We start from the raw sequence: 13,071 nt of genomic DNA, 5'->3' as shown, positions 1-13,071 counted from the left end.
AGGAAAGTATTCATTAGTAATTTGGTAACAGAAGGGAGTAGCATTAGCGGAACTTGTGGGCCGCGGACCCAGTCGCCTTAATAAAATTTGGGCCCCCCTCCTACAGGGGCAACAGTGGGTCCCTTAATCCTGAGGGGCCAGTGCACTGCACCAATGGTAGTTCCACCTCTAGTGAGCAGGAAGGTGCAGATTATGGACCTCATTTAACCAGAGAAATTCCAGGTTTTGTGTGAAACTATACGGCACCACAGAAAAAGCACAGGAGGAGGGGGGGGGGGGGGGTTGTTGATTGACTCATAAGGGTGGTCATCAATTCGGCACAAACATTTTCAGCCATTAAAAACATGGTCTTTATCACTGTATTCAATTAAAGGCCGTTTTTTACAGGCCAAAATTTAGACCCCCAAAAGTACGAAAAACACATGGAATCAGGGATCAGTCCAGTGGCCGATTATCGTGGACTATGCTTCACTTCCCTGAGGCACGCATAGCCCCAATAAGTGTTGGCATTAGGGCTACCCCTGCAACACAATTATGTGCGGGTAATTGGCTACCAGCCCGTGCCATTATATTAGGAATCATCTCACAAAGAGCTAACAAACAATTACCATAAATGTGCTTAATGATTTGTAAAGCCCCGTACACACGGGGGAGATATATTGCTCAGCAATATATTGCTCAGTTTCTCCTTTTAATCAGCGACCAGAGATGGTCGCTGATGAAAGGGAACCTCTGCCGGCGGTGCCTTAGAGGTAATCAGCTGGGCTGAAACCAGGAGCGCGCACCCGGCGATTTATCGCCGGGGCACACTCCCATCACTGGCAATATGGTCACCAGCGACCATATTTCCATCGATTTCAGCCACTATCGCCCCCGTGTGTACACAGCTTAACAGTTACTTTGTTCCTATGTACACCCCTCTTACCTTTGGACTGTTATCTCACCGTTTAATGACATCATTATAAATGTGGATGTTTTTATTTAATCACTTTCCATCAGCCTAGGTAATAACGCAATTAGTACAATTATTATATTGCGCCTTTATTGTATTCTGATACAGAAGGCTTTTTTCCAAACAGTTATAAACAGTGCAATAATTTAATTATTATAAAAAAATAAACACAGACAGGCACTACAAAGCAAGAACAGTGTAACAGTGATACGTGCCAGGCTGGGTGTGTAACCCGAGGTGGTGAGAGGTGGGGATCGCCATTGGACACCGTCTGTGACAGTAGAGATGATTGTTTATCATATCAAGCATTATTTGCACTTACAAAGTGACTTCAAAAGCCGGCATTGCAGACAAGAAGTCAGAGCAGGCCAATAGCACTGGCACAGATAACCTTTACCATCCAGGACAAGTTAATATTAGTTTAGAACATACTACATAAGTTTGGCACTACGTAGTCAAAGTATCGAGGTACCAGTTTCCTCTTATTAAAAAGGTGCATTTGCAATTCTTAAAACATATTTAATAGTCAAGCAATGGTCCTTGTTAAACCTGGTCTGTTTTCTGAGAAATGCAATATACGGATGAGTCAGATGTTATTTTAGGTTTAACCCTTTGAGTGCCAAGTGAATTTGTCAAAATAGGTAAGAAAATTGCCACGCAAACATTTTATTCATCATAATGACCTGTAATGTTTACCTTATATAGGATATATATATATATATAAAATCGTTTTTATTTGTTTTACACATTTCTAATTTGAATTTATATAACAAATGTGAGCGACGCTGGCATTTTTCATGGATATTTTGCACATCTCACAGAGATGTTGACACTCAAATGGTTAATGTTTATGTTTAAATGGTCAATAACCCCTTCAGTGATGTTTTTTATTATTTTTTATTTTAGTTAGTGTTCCCCACTAGGCAAGTTTTTTAGGGGAACGCTCCTTAAAAACCCTCCACCAGTCTGTCTCCCGGGGCCAGGCAGTGCCGCTGAGCACTATGGCAGCTGATGCTCGGCCCTGCCCCCGGCGTGACGTTACAGTCACGTCGCAGACTGTCACACAACAGCCGGGGGGTGGGGGGGGAGGTGTGGCTGAGCAGCCGGAGCCAGGCAGCGCTGAAGCTAATGGAGTTCAGCGATCAGCTCAGTGGCGCTGCCCGTCGCTAAGCAGCGATAATCCCGAGAATTGTAGGGGTTGCCAGTCTGGGCCTTGAATCATAGCCCGGAAAATTTTAGGGATAACCACTGAAGGGGTTAACCCCTTTATCATCAAAACAGGAGTAGTATAAATCCTAGTGGCTAAAGAAGGCGTGCTCACAGAGCAAAAGTTAATGTTTAGCCAATAGCTTTGCTTTCACAGTGACACCATCTTTGTGCAGATCTGCCACACATCATTAGAGGGCAGTCTTTATTCATTTGGCTCTATAACCTATAAATAAACAGCGATAAAGTGTTCCCCATAGGCAGCCTTTGCTAGAGAGTAATCCGCATGTTTTGTTCAGGCACAGCTTTAGTTAAGAATACAAAAATCTCAATATAGACATGTAAAACCACACACAATCTGTGCCAATATTTCCCAACAGGGGAAATCGCTGCACTCACCTATTCAATGCTGCCGTTAACGACAGCATTGAAGGGTGTTAGGTCCGACTTTTTTAACATCAGATCTGTTTTGTTCGGAAACCGACGCAGATTGTCGAATTCACAGCCGGTTTCTGACGATCAACGGACTTTGACACTCGACAGTCAGAAAAATTGATTTCCGACTGTTGAGTTACTGTCGGATCAAACGAAAAACAGCCTGGGATTCTGACTTTTGGGACGTTCCAACAGTTGAAATCCAGACTGAATACCCCCCATAGACTGTAACACCATGTGACAATGCAGGAATTAAAAAAAAATGGGAGGGATCTATGTTGTATGGAAGGTCCCAATAGTTTCTTCCATACAACATACAGTCACTCCGGAACAGGCTGCCACCTGCATGGTGTTAAACAACTGGTGACAACAAACCCTGCACGCTGACAAATTGACATATTAAAACACTAGAATATTAAATATTAGATCAGGCATGTCCAAACTATGGCCCTCCAGATGTTGTAAAACTACAAGTCCCATCATGCCTTGCCACAGTTTTGCTATTAGGGAATGCTAAAATTATTTTTTTCTGAATTTTGGCCATGCACCGGCAGTGCTAGAGTTAAAAAAAATGACTCATAAATTATATCTGATAAGGTTGTAAGGTAATGAAGGAATGTTGATCTACATCTATGTTCTCTGCTAAAAAGGAATTAGTAGACTCTCCTTAAAAGATGATAAACAATACTTCGTACAGACCGACTGAGCCTGAAACCCAGCAGATATCATGGGCATACATGGTAAGATATAGAACACAGCATTTGGCTACACGATATTTGGGTTCCTTCCCTGGAGAGGAGACATTGCATAGCAGAGTTACTGTACAGGGAAATAACAGGGTATGAGTCCTTTTATCGGCTGCAGCGGTACATACATTGCCTGATGTAGCAGACTTGTAACTTTAAAAAGATCACATTGGACTGACAACCTGGATAATTCAACGTGTCTGTCCAACAGATCAATATTGTCAAAGCGGTTGCACGCATGCACAGTACAATTATCTGGGCAATCTGCTGATCATTTTATCATTTATGACCAGCATAAGCAGCAAAAGATTCTGTTTTAAAAGCAATTTGTGCCGGCTGCAGGATCTACCGCAAGTGTGGGCAATAGGCTGCCCTCCAGCTGTCTTAGAACTACACATCCCAGCATGACCTGCAACAGTTGTAGCATGGCCAAATAGCAAAACTGTGGCAGGGCATGCTGGGATTTAGTTTTACAACAGCTGGAGAGCTGCTTTTTGCTCGCCCCTAATCTAAAGTATCCAACTTGGTGAAGAGAGTATTTTTTTCGAACCAGATGAGTTGACGACTGGGAGTCATAAATTAAAGTTTCTATATAAATAAAACAATTAGATGTGACTTCTGCATTTAGAATAAGCAGGGAACTCAGACTACTTGAATACGTTCCTGCAAATATAGAACATATTTGACCATCTCAATGTTTAAGAAAAAAGGAAAAAAAAAACATTAACTAAGCAGTGTTAATTATCTCTTGGGCAGACGGATTAAGAACCAAGGAGTGTCTGTAGAGCACAGGGGGCCCTTGGGTAACACCAGATTATTATGCGGTGCCGAATCGCTACCCTTCAGGTCCAGCTTAATAAATTGTGGTTAAATATACCGAGTGCATAAGCTCTTTTTTTGAGAAACAGCCATTGAGTTAGCAAATCCCCTCAGTAGATCTGAAAAAATACCACTTATTGGTCAGGATGCAAAGTTAGTCTGATAAACCTTTATGGGGTGCCACTATCCAGGCTTGCAGCAAGTCCTATTGTGTACTGTGCATTAGGAGATGGTCAGTATAGTCCTTTCTGGACAGGAACAGGTGACACAAGGGGGCGGGTCATCCATCCACACTTCTGACCAGATCTACCGCTTAGCCCCATCCACTTGCTCTTTATTTTTGTCCTTTGGGCTCTTGGTTTTTGCATCTTGTTTTGGAGAAAGGAGCTTGAGAACTTTCATGTGCTTGAATTTTCCTTTCTTCTTCTTACGAGGATCTGTGTGGAAATCTGAAGACATAAGAAAGGAGATGAGTACAACGTGTGAAGACTGCTACAAAAGGGGAGTGTAGTTCTATAGGAAAAAGTGAAATAAAAGACTGCGAGCTCTAATAAGGAAGTAGGACACAAACCACACCAAAGTACCAACAAAGGATTGAAGAGCCATTCCAAACACAGGCTGCGATGGCAGATAAAAGAAAGACTTGACCCATCCCCAGTGCATTTTTAGCTGGAATATAGCCTGAAGCCACAGCCCTGGCATCTCTCTGAATGGATTCTCTATCATTGATTTAATGCAGGTTATTTGTGAGGAGAGCCATATGGACTATAAATGCCATTCTGTGAAAGAGCAGCACAACCCCTTCTGCTGATGGTCAGAGCTGAATCCAGCTTGGGAAACGAAACCACGTTTGTGTAAAGAGAGCCCTATTTGAAATGAACAGAAATGCTTAACAAAATGACATATCTGCTTAAAAGCCTTCTATTTTCACCCTCCTCTGTGGTACATCTTCCCAGTGTTATCCAGGAAGATGCTGTATGCGCACAAGATAGCACGGGGTCATCTATCCAAAGAGGTCACTGAAGATAGAGCAGGGGGGACCTGCTTGCTGGCATTAGATAGGTGTACTCGGAGCGCAGGGTGTTCAGCGTGGAGCCCCCATTGTAAATACAACTATGGGTCCCGCTGAGCAAGTGGCTGCCAGCACTATGCTATCCCAACCTAGTCACGCTATAACAGACACCTGCAGTGTGGGGTCACCATGTACAACCTGTCCAAGCCGGTTTAGCACAGAGCAATACTCCCTACATGCACCCAGTGATCTCTAAATCAGTCTAGACCAGTGGTTCCCAACTCTGGCCCACAAGTACCCCCAACAGTGCATGTTTTCCAGGTCTCCACACAGAATCACAAGTGACATTATTAGCTCCACCAGTGGAACTTTTAAAATGTGTCTGAATAATGAGTGCACCTGCCGGGTGACCTGGAAAACGTGCACTGTTGGGGGTACTTGAGGACCAGTGTTGGGAACCACTGGTCTAGACCTTTGCTGACTAGCACTAGAGCAGTGGTAGCCAACTCCAGTCCTTCGAGAGCTACCAACAGTTCACATTCTTCAGACAACCCAGCTGCTACACAGGTGCACTCATTACTCACTGACACATTTTAAAAGCCACAGGTGGAGCTAATTACTTCACTTGTGATTCTGTGAGGAGATCTGGAAAACATTAACAGTTGGTAGCTCTCGAGGACTCCAGTTGGCTACCCCAGCACTAGAGCATATCTCGTTATCCATAGGAGCGCAGATAATAGTATCACATCTGAAAATGATTCAGTATAGCTGAGGAACTACAGGTCCCAGAAAGTTATTGAAGCCATTGCCTGCTTTCACATGCTGGCTGCTAGAACCATACAAATGCCAATATTCCTACAGCTGCCAGAGTAAGAATAGTATATATCACCTGGCACCTCCATGAACAGGGATAAGGTCACTAGGTCAACCCTATGAAGGTCGACAGGGCTTAAGTTAACCAATAAAAGGCGACAGAGCTTAGGTTGAAATAGTCAACAGGGTCGGAAGGTTAACAGTCAAAAGGTCGACATGAGTTTTTTCGCTTTTCTTTTCAGCCGACAGGTGGTATTCCCTACCATCCACTACGGATAGTGGGAGACTATAACAGTGTGCCCGAAGCAGCGAGCCATGCTAGGGGACGCAGCATACTTAGATGTGTCCATGTTGAATATGGCGACATTCAGAACAAAAATGAGAAAAACTCATGTCGACATTTTGACTGTCAACTTAATGCTTGTGTCGACCTTCCGACCCTGATGACATTAGTCCCGTCAACCTATTTCAGGTGTCAACCTAAGCCCTGTTGACCTTCATTTAGTCGACCCTATGACCCCTTTGAACAGGTACCACAAGACTACCCAATACTACAAAAACAATTCACATAACCAATAAGAACATAAAAACAAAACACATCCATAAACTGAACACTATTTTTCTTTACGCTTTGTTATCCCAGAACTCCCTCAGATCCCTAGTTTACCATTCCAGATCTGTATAACTCCAAACGGAATTTACTTTCTTCTACCCTGAAGTAAAAACAACTATCCCAAGAGAAAACTGGACCCTAAAAGAAATACAGGGGTTAAATGCTGGAAGGGGTCAATATGTGACGAGCCAATCAGACTGTCCGGTGATTCATTTAATTGTGGACAAACAGGTTTCACTGGCTGTTCACATATTAACCGCTCAAGGTCAACTACATTCTATATTCCCCAATACAACACAGTTCCAGGAGTAACTACTTTTTGCCCTCTCATGGATTATTATTATTTTATTCATCTGGACTCTGGGCATGTCTGCGTTTTTACGTGGCACTCTGAGAAAAAACTTGGGTACCGTCTACAATTCCCCTCGGCTGTCAATCAACTTGCGAACATCCATCGATGGATGTGATCACCTGGAGAAAACGGTGCTGAATTAGCCCCATTGACTCTAGGGTTAATTTTTGGGGAGCCAATTAACCTACCAGTATATTTTTAGATTGTGGGAGGAAGCCGGAGTACCCGGTGGAAACCCACGCAAGCACGGGGAGAATATACAAACTCCGCACAGTTAGAGCCATGGTGGGAATCAAACCCATGACTTCGGCACTGTGAGGCAGTAATGCTAACCATTATACCATCCGTGCTGCTGCAAATCTGCAATCCTGCACCCATAAATGCTTAAATTCCATTAAAAAAAAATGTAGTTTACTCTAAAGGATTTCTCATTCTCATACACAGGCATACATATGGATATCAGTCCCTTTACCTTTCTTTTGGATCATTGCTTCTATTAACTTGTCTTCTTCCTCCTCCCTGCAGAAAAATCAACAAATGATGAGTGAATGGATGTATCTGGTATCGAAGTATGAATATAAAAGATGTATGGAGAAGCACACAGATCACTGCCAGCATCAGCGAGAGGCAGGAGGTGGGGGAAGACACATTCCCTCTTCTTCTCAGTGCTGCTGACATTGTACCCAATGGTGAAATTATGGGGGAGCTAAACATTTAACATTTTAGAATTAAAATGCACACGTTCCACGCTTTCCTATGGAAATGGATGCATAGGCACATGCTATACAGGGGTGGGGTCCTGGGGTGCACACCAATTGAGAGGTGCGACCCTGCGGAGACCTTTCAGTAGAACTGCATACAAAGTCAAAGTTGCCGGTGCACAAATCAAACTCCCAATTTAATGAATATTGCAATAAAATTTTGCATTTTTAGCGAGGTTCTTCGCTTATTTATTGCCATAAGTAACGGCTTGCCCACCGCGTCCAGGTGACCTCATTAGTCGGGCAAGTCCCTAACATTTTGGGGGGGTACAAATCTAGGGCACAGGGCACCCCAAAACGATGCAGCCGAGTGACCCCAGGGCAACACAAGACTGAAAGAAATATATAGTGAAACAAAGTGAGGATAGGTTTGTCCGTCTCCCTGAAGCAGAGACGGACAGGGTTTCCGTCGCCCCGCCGACGGAAAGTGAGACGCGCTTGACGCAGTCAGATGGCGAGCCAGGCTGCTGGCGGATCGCCAGCGGTGATGTTCTGGCGATTCGCCAGCAAAGAAGAGCTCGGCCCCCATCTGTATGTGGTCCTAGAGCAGCGGTTCCCAACCTCAGTCCTACTCAAGTGCATGTTTTCCAGGTCTCCTCACAGAATCACAAGTGAAATAAATAGCCCCAATTATGGATCTTTAAATGTGTGTCAGGGAGTAATGTGTACACCTGTGCACCTGCTGGGTAAACGTGCATTGTTGGGGGTACATGAGGACTGAGATTGGGAACCACTGTCCTAGAGGAAGGAAGTAATAGTTGGGAGGAAATGTTATCATAATTTATATGTAGAGCAAATGAAATGCAGCAAAGAACCCCCAAATGAATTACAGTATGTTCAATGTGCACATGGAACCTAAACACAAAAATCAAAATAAATGAAATAATCGCACAAGCTACTGCTTCTAGGCCTAGTAATTGTAGAACATGAAAGCAACATAAAGTATCGTTTTATACCTTTGCCTATCTTCATCCAGGCACTTGACAATAGCATTTCTCTGCTCAATGAGAGTCACCAGCTCTTGCATTAGTACCTGCTCTCGCTCCTTGTCTTCGTCCAGCCAGTCTTTCTCTGTAGAATAAACAAGAGAGTCAGTTGCCTAAGAACGTAAGTATCAGATCTATAGCTGTGTACACACGGGCATAAATCGCTGGCAATATGGTCGCTGAGCGACCATATTGCCAGCGATTGGAGTGTGTCCCAGCGATAAATCACTGGGTGCGCGCTCCCCTTTTCAGCCCCCTAATGGTCGCTGGTTGGAGGAGCATGCTCCTCCGACCAGTGACTTCCCTCTGCCTCTTCTCCCGGCAGTGTGACATTTTCATCAGCGACCGTCTCTGGTCGCTGATAAAAACGGGACACTGAGCAATATGATTGCTGAGCAATATTGTCAGCGATCATATTGCTCTGTGTGTACACAGCTTATTTAAGATGGAGAAATCGGCAGCTTTCCCTCTCTTAACAACTGCATCAGCAGTCCCCATAGCTTTCTATGGGGACTGCAAGACTGCCCCATGTAACAAGCTCCAAAATACTCAGCAGCCAATTACTGCAGTGCCCAAATGGGGCATTAGCAGCTGACGTCAGACACTAGAACCTATAGACTACATATAACTGCATAGTATTTCATTTATTGGTCTGAACCCTGAAATAAAATTCATTTGTGTTTCAGGCTTCAGCCGGATAGGCTGTTATCTGAGCCTGTGTCCCAGTGTTTGCCCCATAACAAACAGCTCTATATGCAACATTAAGCACTGCCGGTACTAGGGATGCTGTGCAATAATAGCGATGTCCTGTATAGGTGTTCTTGCCGTATGAAACAAGGGTACTCTCAAACCTGACAATGCTGTGAGTAAATCGTACAGATAAAGTGCCAGATGGAAAACATTTCCTTTTACTCACGCAAGCAGTACTGGATGCTCAGAAATCTAAGCACACTGACAATAATAAACTTTAGAAAACCCCAAATATAAATAAACCTATTTAGAAGCAGTACACATATGAATAAACCTGGACAACTCAGTTATCCCCATAAAGCAGTCACAAAAGAATGTATAGAGACACTTAGAACTCCAATCTTAGTACATTTGCTCCTAATAGAGATGGGATGTTGCCCATAGCAACCAATAAGATTTTACTTCTTATTTATTTAGCACCTTCTAGGGAAAATGGTCATTAGGCCGACTCTATGAAGGTCAACAGGGCCAAGGTTGAAACCTGAAATAGGCCGACATGGCTAAAGTCAACACAAGCATTAGGACAACAGTCAAAAGGTCGACATGAGTGTTTCAGTCTTTTTTGTTTTTGTGCCGACAGGTGGTATTTCATACCCTACCATCCACTAGGGCGTGGTGGGAGAATAAACAAGTGTGCCGAGGACAGCGAGCCAAGCAAGGGGACGTGGTACATTCGGGACAAAACTGTCGTCCTTCAGTGGTTGAGCTAATGCATGTCGATCTTCATGCAGTCGACACTATGACACAAACCCCCTTCTAGAAGATAATAGATTGAACCTGATTGGTTGCTATGGGCAACATCCCATCTTCAATAGAACTCCCATCTTAGTAAATTTACCCAATGTCTAGGCACATATAGCCCAGGCCTGTTCTCCTGACTATAATTTACCTGGTTTATTCAGCAGGCAGCGAAGCTCATACTCCACATCCGCCTGACGCTGCTCCAGACTCTGCTGTTTGGTGCTGGCGGGAAAGACCAAGAGACACAAACGTAATAAGTAAGTGATGTCACCGCTACTGCTGCCAACAGCTTCCTCTAACTAGATGCAAGCTATGGCCAACACTTGGGGGGAAATTTACTAAAGGAAATTTGTAAAAAAATAGGTGTATTTGGATCCAGAAATACACTTATTTTTGACATTTACTATCCCGAAAATACGGCAATTCGTATTCGTATTGATAGCACATCAATACGAATACGAATTGCTGTATTTTCGGGATAGTAAATGTCAAAAATAAGTGTATTTCTGGATCCAAATACACCTATTTTTTACAAATTTCCTTTAGTAAATTTCCCCCTTGGTGTCCACCACATACATGATCTTCTGTTTTTTACATCTTGTTCAGAATGTTACAAAAGGTTTGTCTCGTGCCTATGGCCAAGCTATCCTCTCCTGGCCTCTGGTCGCGCCCCTTTGCTGGGACTCACATGACTGAAGACATAGGTTAACTCACGTGTAGACAAGCTCTGATTCTCTCCGCACCAGGGTGTGCTTCTCTTGGATCAGCTTGAACCAATCCACCAACAAACTGTCCTCTGCCGTTTCTGTGTGAAGAGGGCACCATTACAAACTACCTCCCATTTAATTTACTCCTTAGCAAACATCTCTCCTCCTACTCACCATCCTCCAGCCTGCGCAGCTTGTGCTCCAGCTCCACTCCCCGCCTCTCCAGCTCATCCAGTCGCAGCTCAATGGCCTCCATCTCCATCTGAATCTCATCTTCTGGAATGTAGTCATCAGCTTGAACCTGTGGATAAAGAGGCGGCAGCAGATTGGGAAAGGAATAGAAATAAAAGGAATTAAACACAATGATGCTGAAGCCTCTTACAAAAGCAGTTAGCTATTCCTCTGAATTTCACTGTATATCCTCGCAAATAGAGCTTACACTCTAATGGGGCCTACACACGGGGTGATTTCAGGGCATTTTCTAAGCGATCTGACTTCATTTGACTAGATCACTTACAAAATTTCCCTATATCACTCCCTGTGTAGGGGCCATCACAATAACGATGCGGGGCCCCAAATAAGATCAGGGCCAATGTTCTTATCAGAGAACACTGGGGTACTTGTGTAGTTTCACAGCACCCAATATATCGGATATGATATCAGCGGATATATCGATGCTATCATATAACTCCATGCGTAGTGGATAGTGGGGTTATGAACAGGTCAAAAATCGATTCGGATCGCATCGATATATTGGTCAACATCGCATCAGATTATCAGCCGATATCACATCCGATATATCGGGCGCCGTGAAACTACACAAGTACCAACACTGGGCCTGACAGATCGCTCAGCACACATCACTGATACATTACTGTGCACTTAACGATCGCAAAATCTCCCCGTGTGTAGGCCCCATATGAATACATGTATATAGCAGATAAAGAAATTAAGTGCTCACTGTCACCTTGCGTTTGATAAGAGGGAAGCCATGCCCCGGGGCAGGCGGACGTGCTGGCTTGGGTCCTTTCTTGGTCTTTTTGTTGGTCGGAGAAGTGACCGGCGAGGACTTTCTGTTAAAGGGGTTCTCTTTGCATGAAGCCTGAAAGAATAGTCAGACAGGACATCACCAAGTTGTTTTCTTCATCTGCATAAGTGATATGTATTACTGTGGTAACAGATGTGTCTAGCTAACAGCGACACTGCACCCACGCGCTGCCTGTCACAGCAATAAGCACTTGCCAACAATAGGAAAGGTGTTCCAACTGCTACTCCAGGCATAGCAGATGTCTGTGTTTTGTATTTTAAACAAGGCTATCTACAGCGTTCTCTAGATCCAGTCAGGGGACCGGTGTGCGCCAAGATTAGGTGCTGCGCATGGTTTTAAAAAATCGTCTAGTTGTTTATTCTATGTAGCAATAGATACTTGTGACTCTAAATATAGATTTCTATGACTAACCTGCACGTGAGCCATATGTAAAAACAACAATAGCTTAACTGATGAGTCTAGATGAAACCTGTTTCCCTTGTGTTCTATGGACTTTTACAAAAAAGCTTTGTGAAGTACAAAAACCGCTGAAGTTTTGGAAAATTTCCATGCAAAATCAATTAACCAAACATCTGATTATACAAGACTTGTCAGAATTTATGTCTATAAAGTGGTTACACTCACCTTTGCTGGATGTTTGACTTCTGGAGAAGGTGTTGATAGGTCAGGATCAGGTGGTTGTGGGGCTGGTCGGCAGGGACTAGTCCTCAGACTATCACAGGAAGAGTCTCTCTTTGCTGGGGACAGAGTTCCCTGCACTTCACTTGTATTGGCAAGGTCACTGGATGAGGAGAAGCTGGTGTTGGTGGATAGATTACTGGGATCATGGCTATTTGTGGAATGGCTAAGGAAGTCTGGGCTCTCTTCATTTGGTGGTCCAGATGTGGTGGGTGAATGAATGGTTGGCTCAGAGGAGCTCTTTGGAACGCTCCCTTGCTCGTGACCCCTTGCAGAGGGTTCTGTGGAAAGGCTCTCTGTGCTCAGAGCTGGGGAAGGGCTTCCTGAAGGAGGCTCTGAATGTGAAAGGCGGGAGGCTAGAAGACCAGAGTGCCGCGCTAAAGAGAGATATAAATATTGAGTCGTCTACAGTGCTTAAAACTGCAACGGAATGAAACAGTACATACAAAAGA

General features: G+C 44.0%; 1 protein-coding gene across 1 annotated transcript in view; it reads right to left on the bottom strand.

Annotated features, from left to right (window-relative positions):
• Nucleotides 1-1,020: 1,020 nt before the first annotated feature.
• Nucleotides 1,021-13,071, bottom strand: part of MICALL1 (MICAL like 1) — a 38,339-nt gene continuing 26,288 nt past the window's right edge. Inside the window, exons 9-16 of the mRNA XM_083156459.1 lie at nt 12,566-12,996; nt 11,861-11,995; nt 11,068-11,194; nt 10,901-10,991; nt 10,335-10,408; nt 8,666-8,780; nt 7,421-7,467; nt 1,021-4,607 (exon numbers count right to left, since the gene is read on the bottom strand). Coding sequence (XP_083012585.1) covers nt 4,465-4,607; nt 7,421-7,467; nt 8,666-8,780; nt 10,335-10,408; nt 10,901-10,991; nt 11,068-11,194; nt 11,861-11,995; nt 12,566-12,996 — 1,163 coding nt within the window. The 3' untranslated portion in view covers nt 1,021-4,464. The remainder of the gene's footprint in view (nt 4,608-7,420; nt 7,468-8,665; nt 8,781-10,334; nt 10,409-10,900; nt 10,992-11,067; nt 11,195-11,860; nt 11,996-12,565; nt 12,997-13,071) is intronic.

The sequence above is a fragment of the Crinia signifera genome, chromosome 8 (genome assembly GCF_055691185.1).
Source record: "Crinia signifera chromosome 8, ASM5569118v1, whole genome shotgun sequence".
Lineage (NCBI taxonomy): Eukaryota > Metazoa > Chordata > Amphibia > Anura > Myobatrachidae > Crinia > Crinia signifera.
The sequence above is the reverse complement of the archived record's forward strand: the minus strand, read 5'-3'. Positions and strand labels throughout refer to the sequence as shown.